Below are 24,682 nucleotides of genomic sequence, written 5' to 3' on the forward strand. Positions count from 1 at the left end.
TCTTCATGCTGGTTCAAGATACAAGCCTGTAGAGATGATCTGAAACTGGAAGTGACCATCACTTAGATTTTAAGTAGGATAAAAAGTGAATAGCACATTGAAAAGAACAGCACGTAAAAAAAGTTTTAAAAAGAATTAAAGTTGAGCAGCTTTTACAGGTAAACTGTAGACTCAACTATACAAACATTAGTGAAGAAAGAATGAAACAGTTTGAAAAGAAGAACTAGCTGAATCAGGCATTGTTTTCTTCAGAGTTTGCCAATAAGACCCCAAGGTTTGGTTGTAGTTTGGTTTTTCGAAACTTTGAAGAGGTATGTGGTGAAGTTATATGCAAGGATAGAAAAATAGGAATACCACGTTGGAACAAGAAATTAAAGAAACAGTCTCAGAAAAGAAGAAAGTATAAAAGTTCCTAGCAAATAAGTCGGCAGATACCCTAAAAGAATACAGAGAAAAATGTAAGAGTTAAACTGTGTGTAAAAGTAGCTAAACAAAAAAAGTCACAGGAAGAGTTTGGTGAGAAGCCTAGTCTAGCCATAAATATTGTTACAAATTGAACAGCACATAAACCTTTAATCTATTAATAAATCATTTACAACTTTTTTTTCAGCATATACAAATGATGTACAAAAATATTCGAGTGGCACACCTCAGGACTGTCTGAAACTAAAATGTCAAAAAGAAGAAGCATATACAAACCACATGTATAACATGCATATAGCAGCACTCAATGTTTGAAATGCACAACATTCGATGGAAATGCTGGCATTGCTCGCTCCAAATCCATCTTCAGGCTGGCAATGCTGGGGTGTCATTTCTACTCTCTCTAGCTCAGACCACAATTTGAAGTCCAACGGATTCAGATTGGGACTTCCAGACAGCCAATCAGATGGTAATATGTGGTTAGGCATATTCACCTCCTGCCACTGTTGTATGGTCCTCACCTTGTGTGCAGGAGCTGAGTCCAGTTGGAATGTCTACAGTCTTCTGTGAAACAAGGTGTAGTACCATTTACAAAAAACAAAATAAAACTGAATGTGAAAATTACAGAGGTATTTCTCTACTGAGTGTACCTGGTAAGATTTATCCAGGTGTACTTGAGTAACAATTGAGAAGGATTGTAGAAGGGAAGCTTGGTAAAGAACAAGCTGGATTCAGGTCATATAGATAGGCACTATCAGGATCAGATTTTCACTTTACAACAAATAGTTGAGAAATCTTGGGAATATAACAAAGATCTGTATTTAAGTTTTGTAGACCTACGTTCAGGGACAGTACCACAGGTTCCAGCATGGTGTCTTGATACACTTTGGCTTGGAGACACCCCTGATACATCACCTCCCCCCCAAAATCATGATGCAGGGTGATGACCTGTCTGAATCCTGGGTGTCATTGCACATACTGTGCAACCATCCAGGGTATACACCTGATCATTTTGACAACTCTTCAATGGTAAAAATTTTCTCATTTGTGAAAAGGATTTCATGTACAGTCAGAGAAGTGCCTTTGATTTTTGCATCCTCTACTGCATAAGGTGTGGTGTTAGGAGTCCAGCAGAATGACAATAGGCTCTCACAGGTCATCAGTGAGTACAAGTGAAATCGTTCTCTCTGAAACATTAATCTCTTGCTCCATCACTTTCTGCATTTCACAGAATTATGGCAGAGGCATGCCTTAACAGCTCTCACAAGCTGTTGCATCCTAATACAGTGTGATCAACCTGTTCTTTGGCATGTAACAATACAGATACATCTTCTGTATTGTTATTATTATATGGGCACCTCCATGAAGTCCGAAGACTCATCGGGGGAGACCCAATCTATCCACAATCTATCATTACTTCTCCTTGAACCCATTAGCAGACAAAGCACTCACAACTAACTGGCAACCCATTCCACTCATTCACCACTTCCCAAGCAAAAAATCTAGTCCTCACACCCCTACTGACCAAATCTTTATTCAACTTTCAGGGATGACCCCTTGTTCTGGTTCCTCTAGCCAGAACATTTCCCCTGCATCTACCCTATAAAATCCTTTAAGCAACTTAAATGTTTCTATCGTATCCCCTCTTTTTTTTCCCCTTTTTCTCATATCAACCAACTTCTGCAATCCACACACCTTCAATCTATCCTCAAAGGGAACATTCCATAGGCCACTCACCATCTTGGTCACTCGCCTCTGAATCCTCTCCACTGCTTCCTCATCCCCAAGAAACCCAGGGGACCAGACGAGCACAGTAATCCAAATGTGGGCATATCAAGGCCTTATAAAGAGGAATTACAACTTCCTTATGTCTACTTGTTAATGTGTTATTCACTAGCCAAGTAATCTTATGGGCTAATTTAGCAACCTTAGCAATATGTCCTCTAAACTTTAATCTCTCTGTCTACCAACACCCCTAAATCTCTAGCTTCATCTATTTCCTGGAGTACAGTGTTATCAATGTGATACACAGCTTGTAATCTATTTATCCCAAAATGCATAACTTTATATTTCTCGACATTAAACTAGACACCCATTAACTTTTGCCCATATTGATAGCCTATTTAAATCTTCCTGCAAGCTCTCTACATCACCTTGACACATTCACAACACCACTAGTCACCTGTTTTTGCCTCGATTCTGCCTCTCCATATACCACTTTGTGATATCTGTCCAGCTGCCACCCTCTTATCCACTTGTATATATATATATGTATATATATATATATCTTTTTCATCATATCCATCCCCATTTGTTCTAATTTGCATAATAGTGTTCCATGTGGTATTCTGTCAAATGCCTTCAAAATCCAGCAAAATCATTGTAGCCATTTCCTTTATCCAACGCAATTGTTACTCTATTATAAAAAGTTAGTAAATTACTAAAGGCATGAGCGACCCTTCACAAAGCCATGTTGACCCTCAAACAGTATTATATTTTTATCTACCTATTCTTAAATTCTCTTTTTTACCAATTTTTCTAGTACTTTTACCACACACCTGAGATACTGATTGGTCTATAATTTGCTACTGTAGTCTTAGAGCCTCCCTTATGCAAAGGAATAATTTTGCCCTGTTTCCACTCCCTTGGAACTCTACCAGCGCTGAGACTTAAACAACTTAGTCAACGGCATTGCCAGTTATCCCATCTAATCCCACAGCTCTTTTTACATTAAGATTCTGCAATATCCTAAGAACCTCTAATTCATCCACCTCTGTTTCCACATAAGTGTCTGTCATGTATTAAAGCAGTAACCTCACTAGAAAGATATATGCTTGCAAAAGTGGTCACTCAGTAAATCAACTATTTTATCTGCTTCTGTCTCCTTGTGACCATCATTACTCATTAAGGTTAATCTTCCATAGTTATTCTTCCTCTAACTTGCCACATAACGAACGAACTCTTTAGAATTTCTTTGGGCCTGCTCGGCTAAATTCTTCTCATAAACTGATCTTGCCTTTCTTGCCATGATTGGTCACCTGCAGGTCATGCATAATATTATTCATCCATCTAACTCCTATTAATACTGCTTCCTCTAGATCAGTGCTTCCCAACTGACGTGCCGCAGCACACTGGTGTGGTGCGAAAAATTTAACCGCAAAGTCCTGATTATGGGACGACGGTACCGGAGGGCTAAGCTGCCGAGTGGTCACCTTCACACTAGCTACGCACGTGTGAAGGCGACCTCCCAGAATGTCATAGGTGCCATTCCTCCTATTACTCCCTCCCTCGCATTTTGCATCTACAACTCAATCATTATTCTGCTTCAGTTCCAACTCATCTGTTGTGTTGTTAGAGTACCAGTCGAGTGTTTCAAGAGAGTATCATTTTTGTAAGAACTGCGTTCGAGTGGATGTTCAGGATTGCTAAGTGGTCTGTGTAAAACACCTTAGTGGGAATGTCTTATTGCATCTTTTTCTGAATTTGTGTTTTAACAAATGTGATAGTTTGTTAAAATTTAAAATTATTAGCGTCGATCTATAACATTCATTTTAACTGAAGCTATAACGGTCATACAAGAAAGAAGTACCTTCGCATGATAAAATAAACACTACTGAGTCATTTTTTTTCTTATAGTTAACCATTTTTTCATAATGTATTTTCTTCAGAATCAAAAGGTATCTGAGATATTTTTTGGACAATGGACACTGACATCATGAGTTACAAAATGATTAATGTGTAATTTGCATAGCTTAAGCTTGGTAAGTGTAGACTTTCTGTCATTAATAGGCATTTTCCTAACATAGTTTTGCATGTTCTGGTATTTTGGATGCCCTAGTTACAATGCTTATTTGATATCCTTGATTATAATGTAGTATTTTTAGTTTCATGTGATTTATATCTTTCTATTCAATGGCTTGTTTATTTGCATATATTTCAATTCCATTAAATTTAATTTTCAGTTACCCACAATAATGGAAAAATAATTAAAAAAATCAGAAAATCTATCAAATTCGTGAGCCCAAAAAAGTGAACAAAGAAAAAGTTTAAGGTGCAATATAGTCATAGACTATATAAAGAGGATGAGACTTTTCTTATTCCTTGCCTCTTCTCTCCATGTGAATTTGTGCACATTTTTATGTTGGAACATGGTGTTAGTAATAAGCAGTCCACGTCCTGAGCAGAAATCCAACAGGTATTTGCCATTATTATTAGCTTTGCTCTTTTCTCCAAATTTTCCCAAAATATTTTTGTATGTCTCACCTTCATTTCCTACTCTACTATTTAGATCCCCAACAAGGACCAACTTTTCCTTTTTCATTGTGTCAGTTGCTTTTTCTAAAGCATCAAAAAATTCCTCCATTTCTACCTTAGTAGAACCTTCTGTGGGACCATAGGCACAAATAAGTCTCATTGTCCAGTTCCCCATTCTCATATTTGTCCACGTTACTCTACTCGAGACTGACTGCCATTCAAGATTAGCCTCGTATTTTGTGTTGAATATTATGGCTACTCCTTCTTTTCCTTGATTGTCATTGCCTAAATATAACATTTTGTATTTATTGCTCAGAAAGATCTCACCAGACTTTTGTCATTTTTGTTTCAGTCACCCCTATTATGTTGATCTGGTACTTATCTAATTCCTCAGCTAGCTCCATTTCTTTGCCATTCAGGCTTCTTATGTTGATAGTACTGATCTTTAACTCTGGTGATGTTGAGTTGGGGTGTGTTTTCAGATTTGTTCCAGTAACTGACTTTTTGCTGTTCGCCCTGGTTCCCTGGCGAAAACAACGGGGACCTTGTTTAACCGGGCGACGCCCCAGCCGTTTCATGAGATCAGCCACAACGGTATCTAATGGAGCTCTAGAAGCAAGTTATAAAGTTGTGAGATTGATAGCTAAAGCCAAGAAGCCTCACACAATTGCCGAATCACTCATTTTATGAACTTGTGTCGAAATTGTCAAAACTATGCAGGAATTGAGGAAGTAAAAGAAATTGAAAAAGTATTGCTTTCAAATAATACGATCAGCAGGTGCATCGAAGACATGTCAGTTAGCATAGAAGGAACACTAATCCAGAAAATTTGTGAAATTAAGAAATTTTTCTTACAGGTTGATGAATCAACAATGTTAGCAACTGTTGTCAGCTAATTCCACTTGTTCGAATTCCTGATGAGAAAGGGTTGAAAGAGCATTATTTATTCTGCAAAGAACTTCAGAAACAAACAACTGGGAAGGAAATCTTTAAAGTGATCATGAATACTTTGATACAAACAAAATTTCATGGAAAAATTGCGTAAGTTTATGTACTGATGGCGCAGCTGCAATGACAGGAAGGGTCAGAGGCTTGGCGTCCGAAGTTCGGTCTGAAAACACTGATGTTAAAATAATACACTGCTTTATTCATAGAGAAGCTCTCATGTCAAATAGCTTACCTCTAGAATTAAAGTCCACACTTAATGACATTATAAAAATGGTGAATTTGATCAAAAGTTGACCACTTCAATCGCATCTTTTTTCAATTTTATGTGATGAAATGGGATCAGATCATCAATCTTTGTTGTTCCATACTGAAGTTCGTTGGCTGTCGAGAGGGAGAGTTCTGTCCAGAGTTCATGAGTTGAAAGAAGAATTAAAAGTATTTTTTGAGGGTAACTCTCAGTCTTCAGCTAAGTTGGAAGACAATTACTGGTTGCAAAAAATGGCCTACTTAGCTGACATATTTGAATACCTAAATGAACTTAATCAAAAAATGCAAGGACTGCTTGAGAAAATATTAACTTGCACTGACAAAATTAATGGATTCAAAAACAAAATTCAACTTTGGAAAGATGTGGTGAAAAATGGTTCCCTTGAAATGTTTAGTCAGTGTTATAGTTGGAATCCTAAAAAAAGAACTACTAGAACTTGTAGATCAACAGCTATGCATGCTTGAGAGAAAGCTTCATCACTACTTTGAATTAACAGAGACAAAGAAATTCGATTGGGTTCGAAATCCATTTGCATCTTCATTAGATCACATGGCATTTGATTTATCAGTAAACGAAAAGGAGGAGTTATTAGACTTAAAAAGTGATCGTATTCTTGAAGTTGAGTTTAAGGATGTTCCATTATCTCAATTCTGGGTCACTGCAAAAAAAAAAGGAGTTTCCATCCATCGGCAAAAAAACTATAAACATTCTTTTACCATTTGCTACAACATGCATGTGTGAACAAAGTTTCTCTTCTATGCTCACTATCAAGAATTTAAAGAGATCATCATTGAAGAGTCTTGATCATGAATTGTGTGTAGCTCTTTCGACCATAGACCCAGATATAAAAAAGTTGTGTTCACAGAAACAAGCCCAAGTATCTCACTGAAATAAGAAGGAAATATATGTATTAACTGTGGCAAAAGAATATTGTAGATATTTATATTAATACTTAAAATGTTTATTTTGTCATTAAATTATTATTATTAGCATATTTATAAATAGTCAGTAATTCTTTTGTGTATAATTAATTTTACTTTTGTATTTTCACATCATAATTTTATAAAATAAGTGTTCTAAAAATTTAATCACAGTTTCACTCAGTCAAATCTGACAATTTAGTTCATAGATGCGATATAAAAACTATGTCAAATTTCAATCACTGAGGAAGTATGGATTAGGTATTTTCATTCCATTTGTTTCGTTTATTTCGTGCTTATGACTCCATAAGAAGATTTATCTGAAACGAATGTCTAGCTGGAATGTTTATGTATTATAATACAAAAATATTTGAAAGAAAGGTCTTATTAATTGAATCCCTGTATGAAATAGAAGAAATTAATCATGTTAATAGAAAAATGTTCCTTCATAGTGTGTCGTAAAATTATTTATGCTTGTGAGGTGTGCCATGACGTGAAAAAGGTTGGGAAGCACTGCTCTAGATGACCCTTACCTATATCCCATGCACTACTAACATCCTTACCCTGAAGTGTTTTATGCCATGGTAGAGATTTAAGCTTCTTCCTAAGCATGTCATAATCACCTGCTTTGTAGTTCCACAGATACCCCTTCTTGATAGAATATTACTCATGTTGTCCCTTTCAACAATTGGAGGCAATGTTGTCACCTCCATTATGGATAGCTTTTTTGGGTTACAGGAAAATTCATCGAAAGACAATTCATCAAATGAACAATTCATCGAAAAACAATTCACTGAAAAAATTTTAAATTTTTGATAATGTTATGGTAAAAGTAATCCATTTAGAACAAAAACATGCAGACAGCTTCTTGTACCAACAACTTCTACTAAGTCATTTAAGTCAGAGAGTTTTTGTAATACAGTACATAATTTGGACACATTATTTCATTGTCTCCCTGAATATAGCTGAACTGAAAACTGGAACGGTTCGACATTTTTTTGTAAAAGTTTCAAATAGCGAATCTGAGTAAAATTCATCCCATAATAATTGCTGTATTGAAGTCGCATATTACTACTAGCAACAATAATAATGAAGCCCTCATAGTTCAGTCGGTAAAAACGAAGCCGTTTAGTTAGAAAGACCTGGGTAGTTGGTCCCATTTACGCATAATTTTTATCAGTCCTGTTCTGCTAAAGGTAAGTTAGCAGTCATAATATAGATACGGCTGGACTTTTCTTCCGGAAACAGGCAAATCAGTCCCATGAACAGACATGAAACAGTTATCGGACAAGAAAGACTATAAGAACCATATTGTTCTATAATTTTTCCCTATGAAAGTAGCATTGTAATCTCCTTATTCATGGTTCAGGTTTTGTTCTAAATGGATCAATTTTCTCATAACATTTTCGAAAATTTTAAATTTTCGATGAATTGCATTTGCGACGAATTGTCGTTCGATGAATTGCCTTTTCGATGAACTCTCCGGATACCCTTTTTTGATCCTATGACCAGGTCCAATGCTCTCCCACCCCTAGTCCCCTCCATCACATGCTTTCTTAAGTAATTATCCCTCAGCAAGTGCATAAATTCTGTTTGCTTCCTGCCATTTGATCTTTCTTCCTTCCAGTCTATATCTCCATAGTTGAATTCCCCCATAATAATCACTCGACCTGTACTCGTACTAATTTGGCAATGCACATCTTCCAGACCATCTGTGAAACTCACTGGCCTATAGCAACAACCAACTGTATATTTTGTCTTATTGGTCTTAATCTCACACCAGATTGCTTCAAATGAATAGCCACCCTCCCGCCTGTTATTCTTTTTGGTTGGAATTGATCTGCTATCATCAGCAATATTCCCCCGCCCCCATCCTATCTTCTCTGAAAATACTAAACCCTTCACATTCCAGAACTACATCATCTGCTGTTAGCCAAGTCTCACTAATCGCTATAACTTTTGGCGAGGTTGCACTAACCAATACCAAAAATTCCTCCCTCTTGTTCCTGATACTTCTGGCATTAGTATATAGAAATGGCAACATCCCTTTATTCCCCCACCCATCTTAACTTTCTGAACTGACTACCCTATTCAATATTCTCCCTTGAGAGACTAGATTCTTCGCTTGGTTATTATAATGGCTAATAGCTCAATAGACAAATACCCCACTGATCTCGAGTATTTTTAGTATGCTGAAAATAACAGGTGGCAGCATTCCAATCTAGCAAAGTGCTATTATAGCTACACTGTTCTCATAATCTCCATGCTGTGTGTTAACCTGCACAGCTAGGCAACTCTCTGCTGATAAACATGTGAATATTGGCCACACACAGTGCCACTGGGTTTGCATAATTCAGTGGGAATTACAGGGGTGTGCGGAAGTTGTAACAATATTTATGGCAAGACTGTGTGTGTGTAGAAGGTAAATATCGAGAAGGTGGCAAAATGTTCTAGAGACTATTAAGAAGGCTTAGAAATGAAGGAAAGAGTACCATAAAAGGAATAAAAGATAACAGTAACGTGAAAACTGAAGATAAGGATATCCTAGATGTCTGGAGTAATTACTTGGAAAATCTATCATATGAAACAAGCAGTAACAGAACAGTAAGTAGAAAATTTTCTAGAAAAATGCAAACAGGAGCACATATCAATACTTGAGGTGAAAAAAAGCTGTCAAAAACTTGAAATGTGGAAAGGCAGCTGGAGTAGATGATATTCAACAAGAAATGCTTAAGTATGGAGGTATAAAAGTTTTGCATTGGCTACACTCCATAATTCAGAGGGCCTGGTCAAATTCCCAGTGATTGAAGTAGAGCTCTCATAGTACCCATCTATAAAAAAGGAAATAAAACTGAATACGAAAATTACTTTAGTAGAGGAATCTCTAATAAGTGTTCCAAGTAAAATTTATGCAAGCATACTTGAAAAGAGACAGAAAAATTGTGGAAGAGAACTCGGGAGAGCAACCTGGATTAAGGCCAAATAAAGGTGAGGTTGTCAGAATCGGATTTTCATTTTATGACAAATAGTTGAGAAATCAAGGGATCTGTACTTAACAGTAGCACACTCAGGATTTAATCTTTTTTTTTTTTTTTTTTTTGGGGGGGGGGGGGGGGGGAACTGACACTCAAGATTTAATCTGGGGGGGGGGGGAGTTGAGTAGACAATTTAAGAATAGACGCTATGCATTGCATACGATCCATGACTGAGCACCTGAAGCGATCGCTACACAATACCCGTGATCTCCTCTTGCTCGACTCGGGCAAACGAAGTAGTGCTCGGTCCACACGAGCACTACCTTGTTCACCTTGCATTTACAGCAGCCGTGATTCCCCGAGAAGTATAGCGTATTCCCACCTTATGTGACAGCTAATTCGTAAGTGGTATAGAAATAAAACACACAACAGAACACAAATTTTAAAAAAAAATTATTTTAATTAGGAAAAAATTTTTGGAAAATTTTCTAGTATTTTTTCCCCTTTTCTTTCTTTTTTTTGGGGGGGGAGGCAGCCTCCAATGTATGTCGTCATTATCTGGACATAGATGGCATCTAGAACAAATAACTATCTTTATTATACAGAAATAGTTATTTCTGTTTAGTTATTATTTTTGAAAATGGATAGTAATATGCCATCTGACCAATAGATGCCATTTTCTAGTATCAGGATTAGCTAATTCTGCAGTTATCTAATCCTTCGCATTTAGAATGGAATTCAATTCTCTTCTATGAGAATTTTTTCAAGCCCCTTAAGACACCAATAAGTGGAATTGGTAGTCTGACACCAATAAGTGGAATTGGTAGTCTGACACCCGAAGACGAAAATTATCTACACTTATTTTCATCGTGTATTGAAGAGGCGGCTATTCTCTATTAAGCTAGCACTTGTAATTATGATAAACGAAGCACAAAATTATTGCAACAAAATCATAAGGAATATGTCAAATTTAAATCATGATCAGTGTATTGAAAGACATTTTGAAATAAACATTATTATTTACAATGTCGCAGTATCAAGATCATATTCACATGAATGAAATGGGAAAATACAATATGGGCTCAATGGATATGGTCTTTTAAGTTATATGCATGCTTCAAGAAATCTTTCCCTGCCAATTGTCCACAAGTGGCTATCACAATAATTAAACAGTGATTTGTATTCCGGCTATAGAAACTTTTTTTTTTGTTTGTTTTTCAAATGATTCAGAGATTCATAAAAAATAGAAAAAAAAATCCTTAACTAACTCATGGTATAAATAAATAAAAATCCAGTACAAGTCTTCAAAGACAAAACTGTGAAAATAGGCACAACCATGGAACGCTTGAACTGCATTCCCAATGAAGAACTTATAGAACATGTAAAATATTTCAGCTATTTAGATACAGTTTTTAGTGAAGATGGCAAATTAAATATGGAAACACCAGAATTATCAAAGCTTGTATTTAGTGGAGATTCTGTTGAATACATTTATATAAGATGAAAATTAGTCAAAACCGTAAACTATTAGTATAAGAGATAGTTTTAACTTTTAACTTATGGATCTGATAGTTGGGTTAGAAATAAAACAGTTATTCAGAAACTGGAGACCACAGATAGGGCAGTTCTAAGAAAAATTAAAGTCACAAATAAAATAATATGAAACAATTATGTTAGAAGATATAGAATTATCTGATTGTTATGTGTGAGCAGATCTCTGATCTTGGAAGGTATGGGGATTTAAACACAATGGGAAAGGAATAGTTAGCTAAACAGTATATGATGGCAGGGAAAAAAGGCCCAGAGGAAGACCAAGATGTGGGTGGATTGATGCACTGGTACAGTAGCACACTCAGGATTTAATCTTGGGGGGGCAAGTTGAGTAGACGATTTGACTACACATCGCATACGGCGTATGACTGAGTATCTGCAATGATCACTAATTCATAAGTAGTATAGAAATAGTAGAAGACACGATGCAACATAAATAAAAAAAAAAAAAGGAATTTTAATTAAGGAAAAGATTTTTGGAAAATTTTCTAGTGTTTTTTTTCCCTCTCTCTTTTCTTTTTTTTTTTTTTTTGGGGGGGGGGGGGGGGCTGGTCCCCCTCTGGGTGTTTACCTGGCACTTAAGTTCTGTAGATCTGGAAAGGCATATGACAAGGTTCCCAGGGAACAAAACATTACAGTTAAATGGAACATTATATAAGACAATAGTCGATTTAAGTTGTGAGTCAACAGTTAGAATTGAAGGCAGTACAGCAAGATGGTTTGATGTAAAATCAGGTGTAAGACAAGGATGCACATTATACTTGATATTAGAATTGGAGATAAAAACTAGTTCTTTGCTTTATGAAGATGATGATGTACTCCTAAACACATCCAATACAAGTTTCCAGGATTCTCTAAACTGAATAAGAACTATAACAAATTTGGCATGAAAATGAGCAATAAAAAGACCAAAATTATGAAAATGGCAGAAACATTGAATGTATCAACTGCATTCTGAATGGAGCTTGTAGTACAAGTAAAATATCAGCTATTTAGGCACAGTTTTTAGTGAGGATGGCAAGTTAAATCTGGAAATAGACAACAGAATAAGCAAAGCTGGTATAGTGAGGAACCAGTTGAATAAATTTATACGGAATAAGAGAGAAAAATTAGCCAAAACACTGAACTACCAGTATACAAGAAAGTATTCAAACCAGTTTTAAGTTATGGATCAGTGAATTGGTTAGAAATAAAGCACTCGATCAAAGATTAGAGTCCGCAGATATGAGGGTTCTTAAAAAATTAGGTTCTGTTTAAGTGACCATACCAACTGAGCTAATCTCAGGTAGTATAGTCACTTAAACAGAATGGGAGAGGAAAGATTAGTAAAACAAGTGTTCTTTGCCAGGTTGACAGGAAAAAGACCCAGAGGAAGACCAAGATATAAGTGTACTGATAATACAGTAAAAAAGTGCCTTAGAAGACAGAAATATAAGATGTGATAATATTGGAGTCTTGACAGGTAACAGACTGATTTGGAGGAAAATTGTAGATAGGAAGTTAGTAATGATTATACTAGGAATTTGATGATGATGATGATAAAAAATTAGAAGCCTGAACAGATGGCACAATCACATTAAAAATAAAACATTAGAAAGGAACTTGACATTGTTTGCATTCAAGAATGTGAGAGCAGGGCTAATCTCAGGAGGTATGGCCACTTAAATAGAATGAAAGAGGAAAGGTTAGCAAAACAGGCATTTGATGTCAAGATGGCATAAAAAAGACCCAGAGGAAGACTAAGATCTAGGTAGATTGATTCAGTCCAAAGTGCCTTAGAAGGATGAAATGTTAGATATGACAACATTGGAGTGCTAACAATGAACAAGTATTAGAATAATTTGAAAGAAAATTGTTAATAGATTAATATTCATGTAAACTTAATCATGTAGTGCCGCCATAGTATGCCTGAACACACACCTTGAGGGTACATGTTAGGAAATTGATGATTTTGGAAGAAGTATTGTGACTAAGAGTTGTTATCTCACCCACTGAATGATAGTATGGAGATCAGTGTTTGGGGCACTTACTGTATATAATCTTTGAAGCTTGAGATGTTTAAGTACTGCAAGGTTTTCAATGTGAATAAGATGAATGGAGAGTACAATCAGGAACAAAACTCTGAACAGGGTTTGAGGTCAGCGAAAGAAGATCATTTTATGTATATGAGGAAGAGGATGGATGAAATAACAGAACCTCAAGGAATACCTGCATTAATAAGAAAATCTGAAGAAACTATTACACATAGTAAATGACCTGAGAGAAAACTGGTAATCCAATTACAAACAGGAAGAAAGCAGACCATAAGATGGTTTCAATCATTTGTCAAGAAATGTCAAATTTTTCGACCAGACCATTCACGAGGACAAAATACTTCAAAATAATGACTATACAAAATAATAACTCTACTCTGGCTGGATAGAATTTTATGAAATTTAGTATTTAGGAAACACACAAAAATTTGTCTCTATTTGCATCATTTCTGGTTTCAATTGGAGTAGTGACAAAATTAGTCAAAACAAAATTATATATATAGGCCAAAAACACATCTAGATTCAAATGTAATAATGGATGGATGAATGAATGACTATACAAAAATGATATTATAAAAACACTTTTTTTAATGGTTATTTCTGATCATTTTCATCATTGTTCAATTATCTGGTTAATTGGTATAATTTAAGAAAAAATAATTGCTAAAAATTTGTTTTAATTGAAGTCTGCGAATCTCAGTATACTTTCATGATGAAACTTTTTGAAAGGTGCACACTGTAAATGTGCTCATGTAAATATTCCATTTAATACCAAATTAAATATTTAATCAAAACATAATAAACTATCATCATCATCAAATTCCTGCCATGTACTCTCAAGGAGTGTACAGGATATGACAGTACTACATAAAAAATTTTCATCATTACTAACTTCCTATCTACAATTTTCCTCTAAATTAGTCTGTTACTTGTCAAGACTCCAACATTATCAGATCTTATATTTCTATCGTCTAAGGCAAGGATGGGCAACCTTTTCAGACTCGCGGGCCACATTCAACTTTTATTTTTAATAATCGGGCCGCAAGCATTTATTTAAGAAAAAATAGTGAGTGAAAAAAAGCTACATTATCTACATCCACTTTATAACCTGAGGTGCAAATTCAAATCGAAGCATGCAAATGTTCATCAGTCAGTCAAGAAGAAATTTTATTTTTTCTAAAACTCATGGCAGAAAATGCTTATTTGCAAATGCGACTATCATCTTTGCGAAACTGATTAATCTTTTGAATTTTTTTTTTTTTTTTTTGGTAAGCATCGATCAATGTCGACATTAAAAGCGTTCAAACATAATTGCATTTTGATGCTATTTTGTAAGAAAATCCACAAATATTGTTGAAAATTCTGTTTGTAAATCTTCACTAATATCAGCAAAAGCTTTTGTTGGTATTTTCAAGTTGCACATGAGATATCATGAAGTATTTAATTTATTATTCACATTATACGATGTATTATTTAAATAATTCAACATACGGGACACACACGCCATGTAAGTATGGTCAACCTTTTATGGGCCGCCAAAAATGCACGTTTGGCCTGCCGGTTGCTGACCCCTGGTCTAAGGCACTTTGTACCGTATCAATCCACCTATATCTTGGTCTTCCTCTGGGTCGTTTTCCTGCCAACCTGGCAGAGAACACTTTTTTTGCTAATCTTTCCTCACCCATTCTGTTTAAGTGATCATACACCTGAGATTAGCTCTGCTAACGCTTTCCTGGATGCTGACAATGTCAAGTTCTTTCCTAATATCCTCATTTTTAATATGATATTGCCATTGATGCCATCTGTTCATGCCTATAATCTTTCTCAGGACTCTCATATCTACGGTCTCTAGTCTTTGGTCAAGTGTTTTACTTCTGACCCAGCTCTCAGATCCATAAGTTAAAACTTTTTTGAACACTCTCTTGCATACAGCTAAGTGTTCCGACTAATTTCTCCTCTTATTCCACATGAATTTATTCAATTGACTGCCTACTATACCAGCTTTGTTGATTCTGTTGATTTCCATATTTAATTTACCATCTTCACTAAAAATCGTGCCTAAGTAGCTGAAATGTTTTACTTGTTCCACAAGTTCTCAGTTCACAAGGCAGTTGATATTTTCAATTATTCTGCCTATTTTCATTGTCTTTGTCTTTTTATTGCTGACCTTCATACGATATCTATTACAACAGTTATTCAATTTAGTCAGGGAATCTTGCAGACTTGTAGTGGATTTATTTAGCAGTATAACATCGTCTGCATAAAGTAAAGAGCTGACATTAACTTCTTCAATTTTGATATTATGTTTAATATCAACTTTTCTTCATAATGTGATCCATATAGATAATGAATAACAGAGGGGATAATGTCTCACACCAGATTTAACATTAAACCATCTTCCTGTACTTCCTTCAATTCTAACTGCTGACTTACAACTCAAATAAAGACTAAGTATTGCTTGATATAATGCCCCATTGACACCATATAACTGTAGCGTATTGAATAGCTTCTCTCTTGGCACCTTGTCATATGCCTTTTCCAGATTGAGAAAACTTAAATACAGATCTTTGTTATATTCCCATGATTTCTCGATTATTTGTCATAAAGTGAAGATCTGATCCTGACAGCCTCTATTTGGCTTGAATCTAGCTTGTTCTTTACCAAGCTTTTCTTCCGCAATTGTATTCAACCGTTTCTCAAGGATACTTGCATAAATCTTACCAGGAACACTCAGTATGGAAATACCTCTGTAATTCTCACATTCAGTTTTATTTCCCTTTTTATATATGAATACTATGAAAGCTGTTCTCCAATCATCAGGAATTCGTCCCTCTGTCCAGGCTTTCTGAACTATGCAGTGCAGCCACTGTAAGACTTTTATACCACCATACATCAGCATTTCTGGTCCAACAGGTATTTGCCATTATTATTAGCTTTGCTCTTTTCTCCAAATTTTCCTAAAATATTTTTGTATGTCTGACAATCATTTCCTACTCTGCTATTTAGATCCCCAACAAACTACTGTCTGTAAAATTTATATAGTAAAATGTTTTACATAAATCAGATATGTAAAAATAATCAGTGCTAAATAAATACCACCTTTTATTCTCCAAAGGAAGTAGGCAGAGCTCATTTAGTCTTACCTTTTTGAAAAAATAGGTGGAAAGCCCTTCGCTGATAGCAAACTCAGGCTATCAATGAATCAAGGATTTTCAGTAAAGAGCGAGAGAGAGAGAGAGCAGCAGCAGCAACAGGCAAATGCCTCCATGTAATGGTCCTAAACCACAATACTTGTGTTTGCTTTAACAATAATTTTGTGGACTTTATTTCAAAATTATAATTATTATTATTATTTGACACTTCCAGGGAGTCCAAAGACTCATCGAGGTTGGGCACCTGCTCTACAACTACGTCTCCAAAACTTAATCCACCAACTGACTCCAACTACACCAACACCATTTACTGCTGACCACCGCCACTGGTATTTCCACAGACAATCGCAAACATCCATGTCCACAGCAGGATTCGAACCTGCAGCCTTTTGGCTGTTGAGCGAATACTCTAACCACTCGGCCAGCCAAAAAATATAAGAATAGGTTTTACCGAATAAAGGAAAATTAAAATGTGAAAAAGAGATTAATTAGATTTTTAAATAGTGATAATGAAAATCACTCGGTATATACTGTATTGATAGTGATGATAGCAATAATTAATACAGACTAATGTTTAAGCACAGCAATTTTTTCAAAGTAAAATATGCAATTATCAAGAAAGATCTTACAGAATCACAGGCTAAAGGATGATGTGGCACTAAAGATGTATTGAAAGTATGAATATATTCCATATGCATGCGTAATATTATATTAATATTACACATATTAACATAAATTTAACAAAATATATAAAACAATAACAAAAAAACCTTCATAAATAAATCATTGTGAAACTTGAGCTTGTGATATTCTAGACTTCTTTGCTATTTCAATTTGCAATAGCTCATTCACTAAGCTTAATAACAGCAATTGGTTCTCTAAGAGTTACATTCATTTTTTGTGACATCACTGAGTAAAAATAACATGTTTAAACTATGTATACACTCAGTGTTCATAATACAAAAACATGTTCTACAAACAGCTGTTTTACAATGCAAAGGAAAAATCTTGTAACAAACATACCCTATGTAATATAGGAACATAGATACATGCATTGTACTATATTATTGTATGTATGGAGTTCATGTCTATATGTCAGAAACATCTTGAAGAACTAGCAAATTTGAAAAATTTTGAAGTCAAACTTTTGAAAAAAATAAAAATATAGGGGGAAAACAATGTAAAATATAAAAAAAAAAAAAGACAAGAAAAAGCATTACATGTGAATAAACATTACACATTAACCAAATTTTAAACAAATTTGCAGCAGAAACAACAGTTTACAACTGTTACTTTGTACACATAAAGTGTACACACATGTGAAAATGAACATTGGGCATTTAACCAACAAATCTGCAACAGAAATAGCAGTTTGCAACTTTTACTTTTTTTAATGCAAATAAGCTTTAAACAAATTAAATTTATGTGTGTGCAAATTAATAAAGTTTGCAGTTATTAACAAGATTATATTCCATGCCATGTTGACAGTATTTTTTTTAAACTTTCTTCCTTGTCATTAAGCTGTTTATTTTATATGGTTTCATGCAGTATTCCCTCTAATTTTGCCAGTCTCATGTGCAAGTTTCTAGTTTCAGACTCAATGTGTATGGGAGTCTGTGCATGTTATTCTGTCTAGTCACTCAAATTTAAACAAACATGCAGTTCTTTTCTACTTTAATTTTGAGTGACATTTTGAGGGTTTAATGGACTAAAACCGCTAATGTGCTATTTTTCTCATATTAATTGCTCCTTTTTTTTTTAATTTTCCCTAGCTATAACCTACAAAACTGCAAACATTAAATCAGCTTGCTTAAATCCATCATTATTTGCAAGAGTTTGAGTGACTATACTATTTAGACAGCAGACACTAAACAAATACGACTCTGCATCTTGCTGACATCAGCATCAGTTCACCCACACAGTTAAAAATAGCTAATTAGAACATATCAGGTTGGAATGAGTAGAGTAATATTGGTGTGGAGACAATGAAGAAATTACTGAATAAAATAAGTGACAAGTATGATTTATCATAATTAGTTTTCATAATACATTCCAATTATTGACTGTAAATTAGAAATTCTGAAATAAAAAATTTTGTGCATGCCTTTGTAATTTTCACATGTGCTCATTTTTGACTGGTGTGCACAGTTTAGAAAAACATTGTTCCATAAGTTAAAAAGCGTTTTATGTTATTTCCTTTATTATTTACATATACAAAGCATTACTCCAGACGTGCACACACACACACACACACACTAACATCCTGTAGGTTCTTCTACCTCTCTTGTGAGGAATCGATATTTAAAATAAATAAATTAAAATAAATAACTAAACATAAACTTCCAAGATTTAAAAGAAGAAATCAAGTGTTGCGATGCTTTAAAAAAAAAAAAAAGAAAGAAAAAAAAAAAAAAACTAAGAAGCATTCTTCAAGTTATTAAATTTGTGTCTGTGTGGGGGGAGGGTGGAGGGGAATTCCTACTTTTAAATATAATCAATCAATTTCAAAAATCAAGAAAATCCTTCTTAATAAAACAATGAATATAAACACAAACTTACGTAGAATCTCTGTAATTTTCATTAGCCTGATAGTATCCTGCTATAACCAAACCATTACTTTTGCAGTACTGCTCAACCTGCAAATAAATAACACTCCATGAAACTAAAAATACTTCTGCATGCATCGTGTTGTTTCAGGAAAGTGACAACAAAGAGTAGATAACTAAAATATTTTAATTATTACTTCCTATATTTTGCTAAAGTTAAATTTGGCATCTTCAGGAGTTAAATATCTCATACAGAGGTAGCAGGGTTTTTTCTCCCAGAAACTCTGGTTTTTCATCCCGCATACAGACAAATCGGCACTTCGGAACACATGCAATTTACAGGAGAAAGATACTTGTGGTGGTGATGAGTGGTAGATGGCGCTGATGTAGTTGATTGGTAGTAGAGGCTCAGTAGTGGTGGAGACGGACAGTTGTACACTAGGTGTCCTCTAGCGATGAGTCTTCGGACTCCTTGGAGGTGTCACGAATAATAATAATAAAATATACTGGTATCAAAAACCTAAACACCAGGACTAAAAAAACTTCTAACTTCTTAAAATTGACATTTATATTAAGTAAAGAGATTTTCAGCAATATAAAGTTCACTGAGCAACAAAGTTTTTTTTTTTGCCTGAATCTTAACCATGGAAATGTAAGCCCATAGTACTTCAATACTGTGGACTGAGAAGTTACATAATTCAGAAATTCTGCTCTCTACAGGAACTAAACATGAAAACTTTTTCAAGACACTTCAGCCTTTCAGTAAGCAGGGTGATGGTCTCCCACCAGGAAATGAAAATCATTTAGCACATAAAGGCATTTGCAAATGCCACTGGCAAGACTCAGACCCACAATTATATACTTGATTTTAATACTTTTCCCAGGGAAGCAAAACAATGTTTTGCGCATTAAATATATTCACATCTGAGCTACTTGTATATATAGAGTATATATACTTGTATATATAGAGGCTAACGACTTCACATCACTTGCCTTAGCATGTGTTCCATAATGCAAAGCACCCCTCCCCTTTCACGCGTGTATAATGCTATGCATAACAGGAATGCATTACGCTTAATGCATGTTTGTAAGTCATCATCATCATCATCAAATTCCTGCCATGTACCCTCAAGGGGTGTACAGGATATGACAGTACTACATGAAAAAATTACATCGTTACTAACTTCCTATCTACAATTTTCCTCCAAATCAGTCTGTTACTTGTCAAGACTCCAACATTATCAGATCTTCTATTTCTATCGTCTAAGGCACTTTGTACCGTATCAATCCACCTATATCTTGGTCTTCCTCTGGGTCGTTTTCCTGCCAACCTGGCAGAGAACACTTGTTTTGCTAATCTTTCCTCTCCCATTCTATTTAAGTGACCATACCATCTGAGATTAGCTCTGCTAACGCATTCCTGGATGCTGACAATGTCAAGTTCTTTCCTAATATCCTCATTTTTAATATGATATTGCCATTGATGCCATCTGTTCACGCCTCTAATCTTTCTCAGGACTCTCATATCTGCGGTCTCTAGTCTTTGGTCAAGTGTTTTACTTCTAACCCAGCTCTCAGATCCATAAGTTAAAATTGGTTTGAACACAGTCTTGTATACAGCTAATTTAGTGTTCTGACTAATTTCTTTCTTATTCCATATGAATTTATTCAATTGACTTCCCACCATACCAGCTTTGCTGATTCTGTTGTCTATTTCTATATTTAGTTTACCATCTTCAGTAAAAATTGTGCCTAAGTAGCTGAAATGTTTTACTTGTTCCACAGGTTCTCCATTCACAACACAGTTGACATTTTCAATGATTCTGCCTATTTTCATTGTCTTTGTCTTTTTATTGCTGACCTTCATACCATATCTATTACAACAGCTATTCAATTTAGTCAGAGAATCTTGCAGACTTGTAGCGGATTTATTTAGAAGTATAACATCATCCGCATAAAGCAAAGAGCTGACATTAACATCTCCAATATTGATATCAGGTTTAATACCACATTCCTTCATAATGTGATCCATATAGATAATGAATAACAGAGGGGATAATGTACATCCTTGTCTCACACCAGATTTAACATTAAACCATCTTCCTGTACTTCCTTCAATTCTAACTGCTGACTCACAACTCAAATAAAGACTAAGTATTGCTTGATATAATGCCCCATTGACACCATATAACTGCAGCGTATTGAATAGCTTCTCTCTTGGCACCTTGTCATATGCCTTTTCCAAATCGACAAAACTTAAATACAGATCTTTGTTATATTCCCATGCTTTCTCGACTATTTGTCGTAAAGTGAAGATCTGATCCTGACAGCCTCTATTTGGCCTGAATCCAGCTTGTTCTTCACCAAGCTTTTCTTCCACAATTCTTCTCAACCGTTTCTCAAGTATACTTGCATAGATCTTGCCAGGAACACTCAGTAGGGAAATACCTCTGTAATTCTCACATTCAGTTTTATTTCCCTTTTTATATATGGGTACTATGAGAGCTCTACTCCAATCATCGGGAATTCGTCCCTCTGTCCAGGCTTTCTGAACTATGCAGTGCAGCCACTGTAAGACTCTTATACCACCATACTTCAGCATTTCTGGTCGAATATCATCTACTCCTGCTGCCTTTCCACATTTCAAGCCTTTGATGGCTTTTTCTACTTCAAGTATGGATATGTATTCCTGACTGCATGCCTGGTCAGTGTTTTTTATCACTGTGCTGTCATCACTGCTTGTTTCATTTAGCAGTTTTTCAAAGTAATTACTCCATACTTCGAGGATATCTTTTTCTCCTGTTTTCATTTCACCTTTATCATCTCTAATTCCTTTTACAGCACTCTTTCCTCCATTCCTAAGCTTCTTCAACAACCTCCAGAATATTTTGCCACCTTCTTGATATTTATTTTCTATATTCTTGCCAAAGTCCTCCCATGACTTTTGTTTAGCTAGTTTTACACACTGTTTAGCTTTCTTACATTTGTCTCTGTATTCTGTAAGAGTAAAAGCTGACTTATTTGCCAGGAACTTTTGATATGCTTTCTTCTTTTCCTTCACTGCCTCTTTAACTTCCTGTGTCCACCAGGGAGTTCTGATTTTTTTATCCTTGCACACAACCTCACCACATGCCTCTCTGGCAGAATCAATCAATGTTTCCTTCAGAGTTTGCCACTGAATCTCCAAGGTTTGATTCCTCTTCTCAAACTCATTCATTTTCTTTTCAATAATATTTCTGAAAAGTCAATGAGACTTTTCTTATTCCTAGCCTCTTCTCTCCATGTGAATTTGTGCACATTTTTATGTTGGAACATGGCGTTAGTAATAACCAGTCCATGTCCTGAGCAGAAATCCAACAGATATTTGCCATTATTATTAGCTTTGCTCTTTTCTCCAAATTTTCCCAAAATATTTTTGTATGTCTCACAATCATTTCCTACTCTGCTATTTAGATCCCCAACAAGGACCAACTTTTCCTTTTTCATTGTGTCAGTTGCTTTTTCTAAAGCCTCAAAAAATTCCTCCACTTCTACCTTAGTAGAACCTTCTGTGGGACCATAGGCACAAATAAGTCTCATTGTCCAGTTCCCCATTCTCATATTTGCCCACATTACTCTACTTGAGACCTGACTGCCATTCAAGAAGATTAGCCTCGTATTTTGTGTTGAATACTATGGCTACTCCTTCTTTTCCTTGATTGTCATTGCCTGAATATAACATTTTGTATTTATTGCTCAGAAAGATCTCACCAGTTTTGGTCTTTTTTGTTTCAGTCACCCCTATTATGTCGATCTGGTACTTATCTAATTCCTCAGCTAGCTCCATTTCTTTGCCATTCAGGCTTCTTACGTTGATAGTACCGATCTTTAACTCTGGTGATGTTGAGTTGGGGTTTGTTTTCAGATTTGTTCCAGTAGCTGACTTTTCGCTGTTTGCCCTGGTTCCCTGGCGAAAACAACGGGGGCCTTGTTTAACCGGGCGACGCCCCAGCCGGCATGAAATTTTGTCATGTTGTACCATCATTTTTTATTTTGGTTTAACCAATAAGAATACAATTTGGTCGGCTAAATCCCAATTCTTTGATATAATTCTCTGATACTATCTTAAAATGCTCATGCTTTTGTGTTGTTTCTATTTCTCTGGTTCGGGATATCAATAGTACCGACTAATAAATAATGGTCTGAGTCAATACTGCATCCTCTGTATACTCTGCAATTTCTTACCATCTTCTTTAGTTCCCCCCCCATATTATATAGTCAATGATGCTTTTATATTTTTATATCCTCTAGCTTCCCGTGTATACTTATCTTGACGTTTAAAGAAGCTGTTGGTGATTTTCAAACTATTATAGGCCACAAATTCCCAAGTTCTTTTCCATTATTATTTATGGTGTTTTCTCCTTGATTACCTATTAAATTTTTAAATGTATTTGATCCAATTCTAGCATTAAAATTGCCTGCAATGATTTGTGTTCTGAATTACATTTTGGAGTTTTTTTATAAAATTCTTCTATTTCTGTTAATGTATAAATAACAGAAGATGGTAATAGTGTTGCTACTAGTTTTTTAATTCTACACACAAAAGGTAGAATAACCTGTAGCACATTCCACTCATAAGAGTGTAGTAGCTGAGAGTAGTTGGGAAAGAAGAAATCTGTTGATATTTTTCTTGAAAAGTTGTAGTTGGAGAATACTTCTGTTTGCTCTAACAGAGATGGACAGAATAAAAGCAGGTTCAATGCATTTGCAGCTGGACTGAAAAGGGAAGTGCTGAGTAGATATACTGCTTATGTTTTAATAGGCTCAACAGAATGTAAAGGAATAATGGATGCCACTTTTGTAAAGTAGTGTCCATGGATGTATCTGTAGAAAAGACAGAACTGAATAGATTGTTAGAATGGTGGCTGCAGTGAGTCTGCAAAAAAAAGGAATCATCTATCAGATAACTGCTCTCATCTGGACAGAATTAAGAATTTTTAGAAAGGTATTGGGTGAACCACCCAAACATGTCAGAAGTATGTTTATGCCACAAAAAGCTAGAAGTAAACATCATCAAGGAGAGAATCTAATCCTGTTTGGTAATTTGTATATTAATTGAAAGTAAAAGAAGGTATAGTATGCCCACTGTTTGTAGGTCTTTCCTTGGCATTTTGCCAAGAATAGTTGATTCATGCTGAAGGGGAGAAAGAAATGAAGGACGTATGAATCGGTCGCCAACATGCGAAATCACGTGCTTTCTGGTCTGTCGCTGTACTAGTATATAGTAGCTTGATTTTTGTTGTTGCTTTTTTTGCATTTTTTTTTATTAATTTGTATGATGGATCCAGTACAGTCAACAAGTTCTGTTGTTAAACGTTTCAGTAGCTCTTGCAAAAGAATATTGAATAATGTGCTGACATTCTGCAAAAAAGAATAGTCAGAAGGCTGTCTCCTTGTTTCCCTTTCTCAAGTCATAAAACGTGCAAGTGCAATTGCGGGCATATCAGGGTCGACTGTTAAAAGAATTCATAGGGAATCAAAAGGTGAAGGTAAGCCAAAATTTAAATCTCCTAAAAAAAAGCGCCAGAGAAAGAAAACCATCGAAACCGTAGCTTTGAATGATTCGGATGTAT

General features: G+C 35.3%; 1 protein-coding gene across 1 annotated transcript in view; it reads right to left on the reverse strand.

Annotated features, from left to right (window-relative positions):
- EMC8-9 (ER membrane protein complex subunit 8/9) overlaps nucleotides 1-24,682 on the reverse strand; it is a 108,847-nt gene that overhangs the window by 64,401 nt on the left and 19,764 nt on the right. The window contains exon 2 of the mRNA XM_090398345.1: nucleotides 19,084-19,160. Within this exon, the coding sequence (XP_090254471.1) occupies nucleotides 19,084-19,160 (77 nt within the window). The remainder of the gene's footprint in view (nucleotides 1-19,083; nucleotides 19,161-24,682) is intronic.

This window comes from Typopeltis vanoorti, chromosome 9, assembly GCF_054136105.1.
Source record: "Typopeltis vanoorti isolate ZY-2024b chromosome 9, IOZ_Tvanoo_1.0, whole genome shotgun sequence".
NCBI lineage: Eukaryota > Metazoa > Arthropoda > Arachnida > Uropygi > Thelyphonidae > Typopeltis > Typopeltis vanoorti.